At 41.3% G+C, this 17,790-nt stretch overlaps 1 protein-coding gene and 1 pseudogene across 2 annotated transcripts in view; one reads left to right on the plus strand and one right to left on the minus strand.

The window, feature by feature from the left end:
* ARHGAP18 (Rho GTPase activating protein 18) overlaps window positions 1–17,790 on the minus strand; it is a 166,012-nt gene that overhangs the window by 108,051 nt on the left and 40,171 nt on the right. The window contains exon 1 of one of the 2 annotated variants that reach the window (XM_036414077.2): window positions 16,043–16,245. The exons of the other annotated variant lie outside the window; for it this stretch is intronic. Within the exon in view, the coding sequence (XP_036269970.1) occupies window positions 16,043–16,155 (113 nt within the window). The 5' untranslated portion in view covers window positions 16,156–16,245. Of the gene's footprint in view, window positions 1–16,042; window positions 16,246–17,790 lie in introns of those variants that run through there. 2 annotated transcript variants of the gene reach the window in all.
* On the plus strand, window positions 1,659–3,039 carry LOC118705371 (annotated as a pseudogene).

A 17,790-nucleotide genomic window follows, 5' to 3' on the forward strand; every position in this document is an offset into this window, starting at 1 on the left:
GAGCATTCCGCTATAGTTTATCTTGTTCTGTATCTACTTCTAGAAACCACATTCAGTTTACAAAAGTTCGAAACAAATAATTTCTGTGAATGACCTAGTGGGGAAGACAGACAGCAGACTGCCCAAGTTCAAATCCCAGCCGTGCCTCTGTCTAGCTGGAAGACCTCAAGCAAGTCATTTTAGCCTCCGTGCCCCCATTCCTTCAGGTGTAAACTGGGAATATCACCTACTGGGGTGTTATGAGGTTTAAACGAGTTAACACAGCCTCTAACATGCCTGAAAACCAATGTTCTGAAATTTAAAAAAAAAGAAAAAAGAAAAAAAGAAAAATATTGAAGTTGTCCTATTCTTTTAAATGCAAAAAATAACATACCACATGTTGACCCTAGACCCTCAACCCGTTTTTTAAAACATAACACACAGCAAACCTCCAACACGAAATCAACAAATGATCATGTTGAATGCAAAATGCTACTCACTGAAAATCAAAAACTAGTATGATTATATGTTGTTTCTGGGCAGTGACAGGGCAGATATCTTCTGGACCAACATATGTTTTCACCATGTCCACAGCATACTGAAAAAATAACTCGAGATATTTCCCCCACATCTGTGTTTAAAAATTCATACTGGGTTTAAATGCTTCCTCCAAAAAAACATAAGCTGAAAATTGTCATATTAAAAGACGTATGTGCTGTGAGGCTTGGTGTTAAAAAGTAAACAACATTCTTACTGTGGAAACACGTTCACTAAGGGGTGACCCTGCAGGGCACGCCTGTATGGGTGAAATGGATGGTGGCCAACAGAAGAAGGGCAATTTAACATTAACTAAAAATATGTTCCTGATTCCAAATTATATAATATTTTGGATTTCACAAATTGTGATCCCTCGAACAGCAGTAATAAATGTTCTAAAAAAAAAAAAAAAAAAAAAAAAAAAAAAGCTCTTACTAATACGCTTCTTGCTTCAAAAGTTTTTAGAAATTCATAATACATACTAAGATATTACATGCTACAGGAAATTTGTTTACACCAAAGCATTAGACCACAAAGCCCTTTTTCTAATAGAACACCTAGTAACAGTGTTCCACACACAGTTTGGGAAACAAAGATCTATCAATTTGGCTTATTGTTTGGAGAGATTTTGCTTTAAGCAGATTAACAAACTCAGGCTCACTGAAATATGAAATCTATAGAAAGTTATTAGAATGGGCCTTTCGCTTTATGGATACCTAGCTTGGACTATGATTTCAAGCTTCTGGCTTCAGACTGCGCTCAAAAGGGAACACAGTTGACCCTTGAACAATGGGCGGGGGAAGTGGAGTGGGGACCACCCCCACCCCCTACAGTTGAAACTCCACTTACAGCTTTTGACTCCCCAAAAACTTAACTACTAATAGCCTATTGTTGACCTGAACCCTTACCAATAACATAAACGGTTGGTTCACATGTGTTTTATATGTTTCATGCATTATATACTGTATTCTTACAATAAAGTAAACTAGAGTTTGTGGGTTTTTGTTTTTTTTTCAAATTGTCACAAATCGCCAACAAATTTTCCAATATATTTATTGAAGAAAATCCACGTATATGTGGGCCTGCGCAGTTCAAACCCATGTTGCTCATGAGTCCACATGGGAGCTGCTCTCGGCACAAGCATGTGTGGCAACGGCAAGAATAACAGCAGTGCCGTACCGTCCAGCACCAGGCCTGGGGGAAGTTAGCACTTTCCGTTTATGAATATCTGGTCCATGTGCGAGAGCTCAGAAATCGGCCCAAGCATTTTCATCAGAGATGAGATGGGGGAACAACACCTCATTAGGGGAGCCGCCAGGATTCCTACATTCTAGTGTATATTGTGCGATTTCTACTGTGCAACTCCAGAAAGACAGGAAACATGTGGACATTCAAGGGAAGCAAAAGCCTTTCATGATGATAGTGCTGCAGCAGCTCCCCAGTCCAGGAAATAGCATGCCAGTAGGTCCTGTACCACCAGGGTCCTTTCAGCCTTTTACGTCACCTCAGTACCCTGGAGGTCCAAGACCAGTGAGGATTCCTACCTAACCAGGCACTTGGAAGAATCCCGGGAAGTCAGCCATCTCTTCCCAATATGGTGGGCCAATGCATAGAATGGCACCTCTAAGAGGAATGGTGCCCTTAGACCACAGAACTATGGAGGTGCATTGAGACACCCACTGAATGTTTTAGGTGGCCCTGGAATGCCTAGAATGAACATAGGTCGAGGTGGTGACAGACCTTGGCCAAACCCAACAAATGCTGATTCAGTACCATACTCCTCAGCATCTCCTGGGAATTGTGTAGGTTCTCCAGGACATGGAGGGCCATTATCCTAGTCTAACAGATTCAACCAATTCTGGAGACAACTTGTATACATTAATGAATACAGTACCTGCTAGACCTAACAGGCCTAATTTTCCAATGGGCCCTGGTTCAGAAGGACCCATGAGTGGATTAGGAGGAATGGAGTCGCATCACGTAAATGGCTCTTTAGGCTCAGGAGGTTTGGAAGGTATTTCCAAGTTCTCCCCTACTTGGAGTAGCATGACAATGAGTGTGTGATCCATCACCAAGTCTCATGAAAACCACAGTGAGTCAGCCCTTCACAGAACTACTAGGGAAGAAAATTATTCATCACACTGTACAGTTAAACAAAGGAATCTTAGTCACACCAAATAAACCTTTTTATTTTCTGGTCTCTCCCCTATTTTGTGAAGAAAGTGGGTTCCAATGTGATTCAAACAACTGTACAGAGCAGCATGTAAGAATTACCCTAAAATGAACTGCAAGTAATTACCTGTGTGTGTATGTGTGGGAAAGAGAATGTATTATATATGGGTATATTATATGGTCATATGCACATGCATACATTGACCCATAAAACACTGTAAAATGTTATGACATGACATCTTAAGTAGAATTAAGTATGGACTTTCATTCCATCGTTTTTTCACATTTACATTTTAATTTTTAAAAATTTTTCCTGCCCCTCCCTGAACTATGTTGTGCTGTTTATATTGCTGCTTTATGTATGTTTTTTTTTTTTTAAGGTGATTCAGATATTATGGTTTGGTAAGTGTCTGCAATCATATATAGGAATAAAATAGTTTATTTGAGAGCTTTCATTAAATTGCATCGATGCAAGTTATCCTGGTTGGGGGGTAAGGGGGGAAGAGTCAATTTTCATTTCTTTCCTTTGCTTGAAAAATGGAGATGATATGATTATCAATCTGTAGTATAAGGATGAAAAAAAATTTAGTGAAAATGTAGTTCTCTAAATGACCCTAAAATCTGAGGAATTAAGTGTTCTGACAAAACATTACCATCATTCTTATAGAGAAACTAGAGGCCCAGTGCATGAAAATTCATGCACTCAGGGTAGTTTCTCAGCCCAGCCGGGACCCCTTGGGGGATGTTCACCTACTGACTTAGGCCTGCTTTCCAGGGGATTGGGCCTAAGCTAGCAGTCAGACATCCCTGTGGCAGCCTGGGAGCCCTTGGGGTATGTCCACCTAAGTTGCAGTCAGACAGCCTTAGCACTGCTGAGTGAGAGGCTCATGCCACCACTGCTGCACTCGCACCATCAGCCCGACTTGTGGCTGATCAGAGCTCCCCCTGTGGGAGCACACTGACCACCAGCTCCTGCACTGAGCATCTGCCTCCTGGTAGTCAGTGACCAGTCATTTGTGGTCTCTGCCTTCAGGGTCAATTTGCATATTACCTTTTTATTACGTAGGACTATATAGGATAATTTAAATTGAGGCAGTAGGTTCTCACAAAAACAATGGCAATCATAAACTGAAAATACAATGTATTTTTAAAGAAATGTAAACATATTCTAATCTTAAGGTACAAGTTTTTAAAAATTCCCTTCTTTGAGGGAAAAGCATTCTGGAGTTCAGAGGTTATCCTAGCCATTTATCTCCCTCCTTGCTGTGTCGGAAGTGTGGCGAGAGGCAAATATAGCTTAGTAATAGTTATAATAAAGGTTTGTAAGCAAGGAAGAAAGGAAATCCTGCAGTGATGCTACTGAAGTGTAAAGGCCCAATGATAACAGTTATGAGACAACTGCTAAATGTAACTCATGTCCAGGGAGTTGAAAAACCAAGTAATTCCAATACTAATAATTAATTTTCATGTAGCCTCTGGGATGTCTTCCATATGTACTATATCATCTCAAAAATATCATGTACTCCAAAGTACCACATCTGGGTCCAATAGTCCCTTAGCATAAATATCACTGGATAGATGTAAACAAATAAGGGCCTTTGGCAAGTTTGCTGCTATCAAATAAAAGAAACATGTTCTTTGCAAGGAATATTTCATTTCCCAGGACCCTATTCTTTCCAAATTCAAATTTACATCCTTTTTTGAAAAATATTTTTAAGAACCAAACATAAGCTTTTGATGAGAAGAAAAAAAAAGACCTGTACTAAACTACAAATAATAAAAACCCAACCCTTCCAAAATATCAAATATCAACTCACAAATATAGGATATGGGATCTATCTACTGCTAAGGACAAAGAAAAAATAGGGTAAAGAAAAATGCTCTTCTAGTGGAAAATTTTGAAGTCAAGCTCCAAGGAACAAAAGTTCCTAAATTACAAAAGAAGCTACCCTGTTTCTCCGAAAATAAGTGTCTTATATTAATTTTTTTTCTCCCAAAGTTGCGCTAGGTCTTATTTTCAGGGGATGTCTTATCTTTCCATGCGCTAGGTCTTATTTTCGGAGGATGTCTTATTTTCAGGGAAACACAGTAGTAAGCCCAGGAAAGGCAGATAAGGACAGATGCTTGTTGGCTGCTGCTGATGGCTTCCCTATGTGCAAGCCATTCCCTCACTCAGAGGGGAGGTCTATTATTCCATGATCCTGAATCTGAGCTGGCTAATAATTAATTTGCCAATACATTATGGCCAAGTGGCACTGAGTAACTTGTGACGCTAGGTCCTGAGAAGCCTGACAGGTTCCACCCAGACATTATAGAATGCCTACTGTGGGGTAAGCCAGCAAGAGTGTAGGAAGTCTGATTACCCTGATACCACCATGTCATGAGGGGAAGTCCACGCTGATCATGAGGAGAAGCTGTCAAGAAGAAAGAGATGTCCCAAAGCAAACCTGGACATAAGTAAGTTTTGGTGACCCCACCTTAGGCCTCCTTGCTTGATGAACCCCAAGAAAGAATGGAGGGTAATGGCGGGATAAGGACACAAATGCAATAACCTAATCAATCAATCAATCAATCAATAAGAAATCGGAGTAAAGGATTAATACATTATATAATTACATAAAATATCCAGTGTGATGACACTGTCTGATTCTGCTATAATACAGAACGATGGGAAAATGCTACAATTCAAAAGAATTTTCATCTGGAAATACTAAAGCATATATATCCACGTTTTAAATAATAAGTTAAAAATTATTTAGTTTATATATATAAATTTACTTCTACCTTGATCCAAATAACTTCTATCAGATGATAGATCATAGCTTTGACTGTATTATTTGAACCAGAGAGAAATAAACAGACACACACTCAGTAACTCTAGTAAAAACATTAATTATAGAATAAGTTGGTCGAGTTACATGTTTCTAGACCACCTATAAATAGCCAAAGTTCCTTTCAACTTTCAGTTACCAATATCTTTCCTTACCCAAACCAAATCTCAATTACTCAACCACAAATTATTTTAACATTTATACCTCAAAAGAGAGAGCCATGCCACAGCTTCCTAAATATGATACTGAGAAAGTTGTTTTAGAATCCATTTGAATTATATGGGAAGCTCTTCAGAGCAGGAATTCTTACATTTATCTATTCTAGGCTTATCGTTTATACCCAGCAATACTCTTCACAGCTGTTTAGACAAAGTAGGTACTTTTAAAAATAATTTAAAAGTTAAGAAATTCCATATTTACATATCCTAAATGTCTATCTAACCTACCCAAATCTCTTTCTAGGTAGGATTTTAATGTTATGCTGCTCATCAACAATATATGATCCCTACTATTTGCCTCAAAATATGATGGTATCTGGCAGACATTAGCATAGAGAGATACACCAGATCCCTAAAGCCAAACCACCCAAACTTCAACATTCTTTTTAATGTGAATCCCAATATTTTTCTGCACACTTCCAGTTTCATAGCAGCAAGATGTTAAGCCGTTTATTTCCCAGTTTATTACATTAATTACATCATACAGTTTTAATCTGATTCAACTAGGATAGCAAGGCCATATATCAACTTTCACCTCCTTAAATTTTCCAAAATAAATGACGCATCTAGACATGCCCAATCCCTGATGGGAGACAGGCATATTTGGAAGATTTGGGAGGCGTGTTTATGGGGGTTTGCAGAGCTCCCCTGTATCTTGGGAAACACATTGTACTCAGAAAGGTAAAACTAGAGGCAGCAAAGGACACAGCACCTTCACTTCTCAGGCCACAAAGGTCCTGAGAGGCAACAAAGAAATATGGAAAGATAACCCCCAAGTTAGTTGAAGATTTCATTTGGGTTTGAAACATTTATTTCTAAGAATGTTATTGGAAAGTAGTTATATAGCAGCAATGCCATAAATAAATGGTGCTTGGGGTTTCTCTGGCTGGTGAAAAAAAATCTATTAATCCATGAAATGTCATTATTGGAGAATTTACAGCTCAGTGGAATTTAAGTATAATTTCTGCTATTCCCCTCCACCCTTGAATGCATTTCTAATTGGCATATGTCTCTCTTCTGCCTCCAGTTCAACTTCCTCTAGATACTCCCAAGGAAAATGTCCCCAGTCTCAGAAGAGGAAGCATGCAGGCTGCCCTTGTGAGCCATTTGTACGCAGGAGTTGCTGAGTTCCTAGCAGCTTCAAGTGCAAGATGTGGGGAAGGCTTTGAGAAGAACTGGCTAAGCAGTTTCCTATAGCTCAGGGGCCAATGCGCTTTAGGCATTCAAAATAAATGTATTATGTATGATTTAGATGAGAAAAATCAACAGCTCCGTTTTCAAATGTGTGCACTACACGGGAAAGGGGGTGGGGCACAGGGATCAGGGGAAACGGGTGGGGAAATACCCCCCCCCCCCCCCCCCGAGATCTCTGCCATGGATATCACACCCAGCTTAGCCCTGCTCTGTGAAACAGCACTTCTTGGTTATGAGATCAAGAGTTGTTCATAAAGCACATAAACATGTTGTAAGGGCAACAAAGGTGAAAAACTATCTTTCCTTTAAATATTTTACTTTAGTTACAGTGATTACTTTTACCTGCAGGAATTCAAATAACCAAAAGTCAATTTGCTCACTGAAGAACACAAAGAAATATTTTTTTCTTGCTCTATGTGACATGATTTTCCATCTTATTAAGAGCACAAATAATTTAGAAATTTACATCTGCCCAAACTAAACTATGAAAAGTAATTCAAAATAGGCACCTGAGCCCAACATTCAATGTTTTAAAGCCCTTTTTGGTATTCTTGGTAATCCTATATAATAATATAATAAAGAGGTAATATGCAAATTGACCATCATTCCAATGCACAAGATGGCCACCCCCATGTGGACACAATATGGCCACCACAAGATGGCTGGCAGAGGAGGGCACTTGGGGGCAACCAGACCTGCAGGGAGGACAGTTGAGGGGGACCAGCCCTGAAGGGGAGGACAGTTGGGGGGGACCAGGCCTGCAGGGGAGGGAAGTTAGGGGCAATCAGGCTGGCAGGGGAGTGGTTAGGGAGTGATCAGGCTGGCAGGCAGAAGTGGTTAGGGGCAGTCAGGTAGGCAGGCAAGTGGTTGGGAGCCAGAAGTCCTGGATTGTGAGAGGGATGTGCCAGATTGGAGAGGGTGTAGGCTGGGCTATTACATCAGGTCTCTAGTTATTGAAATAAGCATATTCTGAGATATTTTTATAACTCATTTCACAAATGTTATTTTTAAAATTAAGACATTACACTCCATGTATATTAAAGCAAACATGCTCTTCCCAAACCATTTACAAATTAATCTCAAAAATCCAACAGCCCTGAATCATCATATAAAATTGTTGTGCTTTATACCAAGCACTCTTCTGAGTACATCACATGTATTAACTCATTCAAAACTTATAAACTCTTGAGTAAGATATTATTATCCCCAGTTTGAAGTAGGAAAATAATCTGAGGCCCTACAACATTAAACAAACTGTCCAGGACTCTGACCTGGACAGCCTAGCTCCAGAGTCTGTGTGTGTAATCACTACACCCCACTCCCTCCCACATTCTTTCACTCAGTCCTTCATTCAAACTTTTATTAGCACGACAATTCTGGTTTTGTGAAATGTCTAGGGAAATTTTAAGATATTGTATTGAAAAGGATTTACAAAAATATTCCTCATCTGGATATTTTTTAAAAGCCTCCAAAGCTACATATTTGATCTTTATAATTAACTTTGTGAGGCAGACAAAGTATTGTTATGCTCATTTCATAGGTAAGGAAGCAGATAAAGGTATGTTTTTATGGCTTGGCCTAGATGCTACCTTCCTTCTACAGGCTGCCCTACCCACCGGCTACTTAAAAAGACCCCAAAGACCCTCAAATGGTCAACTCATGGGTTGTCTGAGGCAGCTTAGAAAGATTCATGGGCAAATATGACCCCCCTTCATAACTTTGAAGTTAGAAAACAACAATATGGGTCTGCTGGCTAGGATACGTAAGACCCATAGAGGGCAACAAGACTAAGGCAGCCATTAAGAGACATGCTCAAGATCAGAGTAATGAAATTATAAGGCCAGTGGACTGAAGAATCTCAAAGATAAAGCAGGCATACCATATGGCCGGTCATAGAGGGAAGAAGACAAGCAATGTTTCCTTGCCCTATGACCGAGATGCCTGCAAGAAACCTCATTCTCCCTAAAGACACTTAAGTGTTTTTTGTAGCTAAAAAGCAACTACCAAAACACATGTGTAAAGGCAATGACCTTTCACACTTCCTTTTAACACAGAAATTTAGATACTTAGGGGACTTGAGTATGAGAAAGACTACAGATGTCATACTGGGCACACACGTCTCCATGGTTTCTATTTATTTCTTGCAAAAAAAAAAAAAATTGGGGGAGAGTGGGGTGGGTGGAGGATAAACTTGGCCAGCTCATAGATCACAGCAATAATCACAGAAGTTAAATACTTTCAACAATAAAGATTTTTAAAAATAAAATTAAAAAAATTTATCTTCAGAGTTACCCACACATCATCCCTTTTGTTCCCTCTGCCCTAAACACTCCCAAGATCTTTATTCATCCCCACTCTCCTCCCATAAGGAGACTTCTTATTCTCTACCTCTTCTTATCAAGAGAAAAAGAATTACATTAAATATTAATACCAACCAAAAGCAGCTAAGGAAGTGAGACTTCACTGATGATCTATGACCATGAAACATAGGGAACTTCTACTTCAAACAAATGTGGCCTTGGCCTCTAGAATAGTGGGGTCTTTATCTAATATGTGAATGATGCCCATGTTTATAGCTAACAGGAAATTTATATACTGTATATAAAAGGTTAATATGCAACTCCCTCCGGAGTTAGACTGGGAGACCGAGAGTTCAATTGCTCACTATGACATGCACTGACCACCAGGGGATGGCACAAAACAAAGGAAGGCCTAGCCAGCAGGCAGGGAAGGAAGGCCCCAGCAGCAGCCAGAAGGCCCCCATGGACCCTGATGGCCAGCCAGGCCTAGCAACCATACCCATGCACAAATTTCTAGTTTAAAAATAAGGGGGGGGGGGGGATCATTTTACTGATCCAATAATTAAAAACTATTTAAGCTTAAATGCCATGCAATCCAATAGCAATCAATTGTATATCATTAAAGGCATTCATGAGTTCATTTTGTTGCAATATTCTTAAAAGCCTGATAAATACTAAGAACTTAAAACATTAAAAGAACAAGCAAAAGCTCCACTTAGAAAAGAGAGAAATACAGTGCAGGTGGACAAAGAAAGAAGTGATCATGGGATACAAGGAAAAGTTTTCAACAGTGTTTTGTGTTGTCTTTTGGGTTTTTCTTTTTTGGGGGGGGGCGGGGGGAAGAGGGGCATATCTTGAGATTTATGAATCCTTACATATGAAAGTCGTAAAGATAACATAAGTTCTTTACATTAAGATGGCTTTAAACAGGCCCACAAAAATCACAAGCCTCACAGATGAGGGCAGCTAAAAGTCAAATAACATAACTAAGTAAAGGTAAGACCTGCCCATTTGTAATACCGGGTGTGTCTTTTCACAATTCAAGAGAAAAATATAGATAAGGCCTCTAAACTGTATGATGAAGAAAGTCACTCCCACCTCAGGAAATGGAGGATTAGATTGATTCAGAAAACAGTAATCCATAGATAGGTGAAAAATGATTTGGTCAGCCAAAACCGGTTTGGCTCAGTGGTAGAGTGTCGATCTGCGGACTGAAAGGTCTCAGGTTCGATTCTGGTCAGGGGCATGTACGTTGGTTGCGTGCACATCCCAGGTAGGGGGTGTGCAGGAGGCAGCTGGTCGGTGTTTCTCATCAACGTTTCTATCTCTCTATCTCTCTCCCTTCTTCTCTGTAAAAAATCAATAAAAATATTTAAAAAAAAAATGATTTGGTCACCAAATCCTACAAGATTAGAATGAGAAAACATGACCTAAATTGTAAGGTTACAAACATAAAAAGACATGTAACTTCAATTATTGCATAATTGCATTGTAAAAAGTCATAACCATCCCCTCCTTCACCAAAAATATTCATAATTTCAGATAATACACAAATTCAGAAGGAAAAAACTCTACTCATACTATAGCACATAGCTGTTGTTGTTTTTTAATGCTTTGAATTTGAATAAAAACTGACTTATAAAGAACAACAATCCCTTTTCCTTAAAGCTTCTCTCAAGATGTTTCTGAGTCACATGTCCAAAACTGAGCTTCAGATCTTGCCCTGTCTACCTTCCCTTCACTCTGGAAGTCTTCCCGATCTAAATGAATAGAGTTGCATAGGCCAAACCTTGCAACAGTCTTTAACCAGGCTCATTTGCTCACATACCACAAACATCAGGAAATCCTTCAGGCTCTACCTCCAACATATGTCATGCTCACCACCTCCATTACCTAAACAACTGAAACCTTGGCCCAACAAGCCATCACCTTACCCTCCCAAGTGGTGTCTCTTCTACAGATGAGATTCAACCAAACAGCCAGAGGAACCTTTTAAAGCTGAAATATGCTCTGTGTCCCCCATGTTCAAACCCCTCCCTACTCACTTGAAGCAAAATTAAAACCTCTTTCCTTAACTCTTGCCCCCATATATCTGCAAGGCGCACCTGCTCAAGTCTTCATTTTCCACTCCAGGCCCTCTTCCCAACCCAGGTGTTTGTTTTCATTGTAGCCCCAGCTCCTAGACAACTGTCTGGCACACAGTAAGAGCTCAGTAATTACATGTGGAATGACTGCGTGACCGAATGGCTGTGCTTACTCAGTAAGTTGTTAGAACCCAGAAATAGGTAAGCCTTAAAAAGTCCAGAACTAAGGCTAAATATATGAAGAAGGCCATCATCTTCCATTTGGCCCCTGGGCAGTGGCAGTTCATTTTTTTTTTAGGTGTTATTTAAAAAAAAAATTTTATTAATATTATCTGTGTACATATTTTAACATTGCCCCCCCCCATACATACCCTCCCTCCCCAGAGTTTTGTGTCCATTGGTTGTACTTATATACATGCAGTGGTAGTTCTTAAAGGAGGGTATGGTACGTGGAGGCTGTCAAAAGAGGACCCACCCACATTCCACCCGGTGCTAAGGTCAAAGCTTGCAGGCCTCCGTGTGGCTCACCCATGCCCCCAGGCAGGCCTGCTAACTTTAGTTCAACTTGTAAATGTGGCTCTTTTGAAAAGGACACTTGTAAGATCTTTCAAACTCCAAGGACTGAACTTTCGCATGATGGTTAATTTTCAGTTATGCCATTTTTAGTTAAGCACGTGGATTACAGCCATCTTTCTTTACTCATGACAAAATGTTTATGAAAATGTAGCATAATATTTATGTTATTTGGCGCAAGGCTCCACCATTTCCTTCCTTTCCTTTACCTGCTGTGAAGGACAGAGCAGCTAGCTATGAACGAGGCACTGTTTTGTGGGCTTTGCATGGATCAACCCACTTAATCCTCCCAGTGAAGGGAGAGCAGTTACGAAGTTCAATTTAATAAGCACAGAGTTAAGACTTTCTCTAAGACCACACTGCGAACGAGGGCAGAGCTGGGATGTGAACCTAGGTAGGCTGGCCACAGAGCCCAGAGTTTCAGGATGTATAATATGTCACGATGACATAGTGCCTCTTGGTTCTGCTTATTCAGCACGGAGGCACATGTGGTCAACAAAACAAGACCCTGCATCGCGAATGCTATAATTTATTCCTAAAAGGCATTTTTTAAAAACCTCATCTATCAACTAGAGTTAAGTCCAATTTGAAGGAAAATATCTTTGACGTCAATATTTATCAAAGTATTAGCTGAAATGATACTAAGCAAACAAAATAGTTTTCCTTAAAAATGATAGGAAAGTCAAGGGAGAACAGTAAGAACAGACAAAATGCACTATTCTTGGAAAAACTGCTTTGCAAAGATAAACATAAGTTAATCTGCTTGAGCCCTGGTTGGGTTGTTCAATGGTCAGAGCATCTGGCCCTTGAACTGAAGAGTCTCAAGGTTTAATTCTGGTCCAGGGCAAGTGCCTCAGCTATAAGCTCAGTCTTCCTCATGGGGGGCCAAGAGGTGAGAGGGGAGAAGAGTCGACGTGAGAGACACATGAATGGTCTCCTCTCTCTGTCTCTCCCCCTCCCTTTCACTCTCTAAAAATCAATGCAGAAAATAGCCTCAGGTGATGATTAACAAATAAATAAATAAAAATAAAGTGGTTTCTACAACCGCCATCCCCAAATATTAAAATAATAATAAATAAAAAAAGACCTGCTTGAAAATAAACAGGTAAATAAAGTTTTATAAATATAGCTACTCATAAAGTGGTTTCCTTTGTAAACATTTGACTGTGTACAAGTCAGAACAACTAATATTAGCATGTATCTTTAAATCCTAGTGTTTTAATGGGAACATGTAATCCCCCCAAAATTGAAAACTGGATTCAGTAAATATTTGAGAGGCTCTAAGAGTAGGAGTAATTCTTTTACTGGCATCTAATGAATGTTTTCTGATCAAGAGGGCTAATGCAATAGAGAGAATTTTAGATGCACAGATAACTTATAAAAAGATTGCCGAAACCGGTTTGGCTCAGTGATAGGACGTCGGTCTGTGGACTGAAAGGTCCCAGGTTCGATTCTGGTCAGGGGCATGTATGTTGGTTGCGGGCACATCCCCGGTAGGGGGTGTGCAAGAGGCAGCTGATCGGTGTTTCTCTCTCATCGACATTTCTAGCTATCTATCCCTCTCCCTTCCTCTCTGTAAAAAATCAATAAAAATATATTAAAAAAAGAAAAAGATTAATTCCCTACTATCTCAGCGTTTCCAAAGACCAAATAAAATAGGACTTGGTAAAGTAAGGTTAAAAATCAATCACTTTCTATGCATATCCTTAATCATACACATAGTCCCTTATACTTTTCAAATGGCATATACCTGAGTTGATCTTATTAAACTAAAAGTTTGATTAAGTAACTCATCAAAGCTCATACTATTTTGAAGAGATGAAATCTTGCAATTAGCCACGTTAGATTTAGGCACTCCCTCCTATAAGTTTTCAATAGGCGGTAGTGTGAGTGAGGATAGGGGTGGGGAGAGGTGGAGTCGGAAGGACAGAATCTAACTTTTCCCTAGTTTTAAGAATTGTATTTGTTTGGGTTTGGTTTTGCCTTCTGGGAGCTTTTTTTAAAATAGGCATCAACAATCAACTCTGTGCCGAGCAGCTTCCCACTGGCTGACCAACCTAGCCAGAGCCAAAGTCCTAAGCACTCCCTCCTCCACCACCAACTTCAGCAAGTCAAATTCCTACCCCATCCACCCTCAAATCACTCCTCCCTCCATCCACTCCCTCCCTCCCACTTGCACTATCTCAACCCTTCCAGGCTAAACAGGGTACCTCCCAAAGTAACACTAAGCTTATCTGATAAGTTATTCCCCGCTTAAGGGACTGGTTCTGCTCACTCCACCCTGCCTTTCCTCCCAGCCCTCAAACCAGAGCTCCCATCTTCTCCGGCCTACATAACTGTCCCTAGGACTCAAATTCAGCGGTGAGAATTTGGAGTCAGTATGAACGAGCAATATGGCAGCCAGCAGGAGCACTTACTGCGTGAGCAGTGCCCAGCCTGCCACATGAGTGCCTCCAGATTCTGCTTTAGCTCCTCTCTTGTGTTCTCTCAACCCACAACAGGCTGCAGAACTACCGACACAGGATAAGGCCTCCAGAACTGGATACGCAGCCCCAGGCAAAGGCCTAGACCCACAGACCCACAGACTCACAGACCAGAGACCACCTAACCCATTCCTGGGGTTGGAGTCCTCAAGGGGAAAAAAAAAGTCTGGCCTCACTTCCCTAAGGTTCCTTCCACTCACACAGTAGAGATCCAAGATGCAGCTCAGCTCCTCGGACCACCCAGACGAGAATGTCACAGGAAAAGGTGCCAAGTTGGCTCAGTTCTGGCAATGGTGACGGTTAAAGTGGACTCGGAGTTATGTAAGGTATGGGATGGGGCTGGGGTCACAGACTGCTTACTGCTGAGAGGTTACACCACTGTTCTATAAAAGATAGATGAAAACACTGTATGATCTCACAGAAAGTACTTAAAACAACAGGAAATAAAATGGCAATATGCCTAAGGCCCAGGAGGCCGGTCCCTCTGGTCTTTGGAAATGGATTCATTCTCAATGGAACACACACTGTGCTTGCTACAGAAGAGAGGTTCTGGTCAGCCTGGGTATCTTGGTAGAGCATGGCAGGCAGGCATTCCTTTGATTTGTACTCCCCTCCCCACCCCACCCCCAATTTGGGGATTTTTAAAACAAGTGAAAGAAGGCATTATTTCAGCTTAAGGCATAAGCATAAGTCAGTCACATAAGAACAAAGGAGGTTTTATTATCACATTGAACGTCATGGAAGAAACGTGCTTGCTGACAACTGCTGTAGTGTCCCACACAATCAAGTTAGCATTTGCTTTTTGCCAACGTCCAGGCCAATATTTACCATTTCTATCTAAGGCCGAGGTGAAAGTATTCGGATAGTGAGAAGGTCACTAAGGGAACGAAGAGGGGGGAAAAAAAAGTCCTTGAAAACAGCACCAAGTACACAGGTGGAAAGGAACTTCGCACCTCAGTGGTCTGTGGAACATTTGTCCTTTCCAGCTATAAAGTGATTTAACATTAACCACGTTTCTCTGCCCCCCCCCCTACACACACAAAAAAAATCCCTTTTGAAACCCCCCACCCCCACACATGCACACACCCAATTCCACATACACAAAAAAATATGAAACATACTGCCTCAGGCCAGTGTTTTGGGCTTTTTGCCTAAGAAGTTTGCTTTCAGCAAGGAGAGAGGGAAAGGGAAAAAAAAAAAAAAAAGACTCTAACAACAACAGCTTGTACAGTGAACACCCCCCCTGCTGTTGGCACACTCTCCCAGCTAACAGTTCCAGCGCTGAGCCTTGAGCCCATTCAAGAATTCCACCTCATAGGAAGTGTTTCAAACACAGTCATTCGATCTTTCGGCGTTTGCAAATGCACCTGCTAAGCAACAAGTCTGACAGCCATAGCCTCAGCCCTCCCTACCCTACCCTACCCTACCCTACCCATCTTAGCCAGCAATTACCGGGGGCTGTGTTCAGACTTAGGACTAGATGGGATGCAAAGTTCATAAAAGCCCCGCCAACCACTTCTGCGTCGGCAGGAGGTCCTCTTCCACACGCGGGGTCCCTCCTCTGTCCCTTCCCCAACGCTACCCTGTCACTTCTTTCCTGGAGCAGGTGAGCGGGTGTTTTTTGTTTTGTTTTGTTTTGTTGTTCTCTGGCTTTCCAATGCCAGGGCTTACCTGGAGGTGGCTTCCTCCCCTCCCTGGCCATGGCTCTCCCCCACGGCCCGATCCTTGCTGCTGTGGTGGTAGGCGGTCAGCACGACCCCCTGGGAACTGGAGAGCCAGCTCATGGTGAGAGAAGGGGCATAATTCCCGCGGTGCTGACACTGAGAAGGGGAGTGAAGTTCCTGGCTCGCCGGGCAACTCCGCTCATTAGCATCGGCCGGCTCCTCCTCCCTCCCGGGGCCAGCGATTCGCACGGGAGGGGCGGGGCCTGGCCCCTGAAGGGCTGCCCGGCCGTCCAATCAGGAGGCCTGTGACTCAGTATTGTCTCAACCCCCGGGGCCCTTCCAGTGTGAATGCTTCTGTCGTTAGGAGATGGTAGAGGGGTGGAGGATTCCTGGTGGCCACCACCCAGGAGGAATTCAAATCTGATTCCACTGCCGGGCTGGGCTGTGTGGACGCCCCTCATTCCAAAAGAAGCAAGCAGAAGGCGCCTGGGCTGGGAAACAAGGAGTTACCGCAGAGACTTGTCCCCTTCCCAATTCCTGTTTCCATCTGATAATTTCTGCTGCTTCATGTGACACGAGTAAGGGCATTTCTTAACCCCTTCCCGGCCGCCGTTACCATCCACCAGGGCAGAAACCAGTGAACCTGCTGCAAAAAACGGTACAGTGACGGGTCCCCAGAGAGACCTCACCTCTTGTGTCAGGTTCAAGTGTCACAAAAATGATGGTGTGCCCTGCGATGTGGTCTTCTTTTCACATAAAAGTCCGTGCCAAGTTTCAAAACGCCTTTCAGGAAGAGGAGAGAGAGAGAGAGAGAGACCTATCTACCAACACTTAAATGAAATCTAGTCCTGAGAAAAACAAAATTTAGCATTTGTGTTGCACCTACATATGAGGCTCCCTATGCCAGTATTCGGTGTAACCCTGTATCTCTCTATCTTTATTTCTCTGTCAAACACATACCCTACATCGCAGATATCTTGTGTATTTTGCAAAATATGACAAAAGTGAAGCTTAACATACAGGTTAAGTAACTTGTCTACCATAACATAATTGTTCTGTGCCAGAAGCTAGGTTTGAACAGAGTTCTGGGCTGAATTCCACTCTTTTTTTTTTTTTTTTTTTTTAAACCAGCATGCTGTTCTTTGTCTTATAGATGAGGAAACAAGCTCAAAAGTTATGAAAATACAAGACATGTTTCTGTTCTTTCTCCCTTAAAAAAGTCTACTCTCTTCTACATACCTACAGTTCTAAGTTGAAGTGCAATATTGTTGATCTATCAAAAACTCCTCATGCCCTGATAGAGCATGGGCCTGTGGACTCAAGGGTCCCAGGTTCGATTTCAGTCTGGCACATCCCCAGTGGGGGGTGTGCAGGAGGCGGCTGATTGATGTTTCTATCGATGTTTCTGACACTCCCTCTCCCTTCCTCTCTGTAAAATAAATAAATAAATAAATAAATAAATAAATAAATAAATAAAGCAAAAAAAAAATTAAAAATTTTTAAAAATTCCTCATGAACAACTTTTCAAAGTCATCATTCCATAAACATACTACTTATACTTTTTTCATTACTTAAAATTATTATGAGACCCAGACAGTGTGGTGAAGGTGGGGGTTGGGGATAGAAGAAGAAAGTAGGGAGAAAATAGCGGACATCTGTAATGTCAACAATAAAAAATAAACTTTAAAATTATCACGAGAAATAATTACTTTATAGATACTTATACACACTTAAAGTATTTAAATTTATTTTTTA

Source organism: Pipistrellus kuhlii, unplaced genomic scaffold (genome assembly GCF_014108245.1).
Source record: "Pipistrellus kuhlii isolate mPipKuh1 unplaced genomic scaffold, mPipKuh1.p scaffold_m20_p_5, whole genome shotgun sequence".
Taxonomy (NCBI): Eukaryota; Metazoa; Chordata; class Mammalia; order Chiroptera; family Vespertilionidae; genus Pipistrellus; species Pipistrellus kuhlii.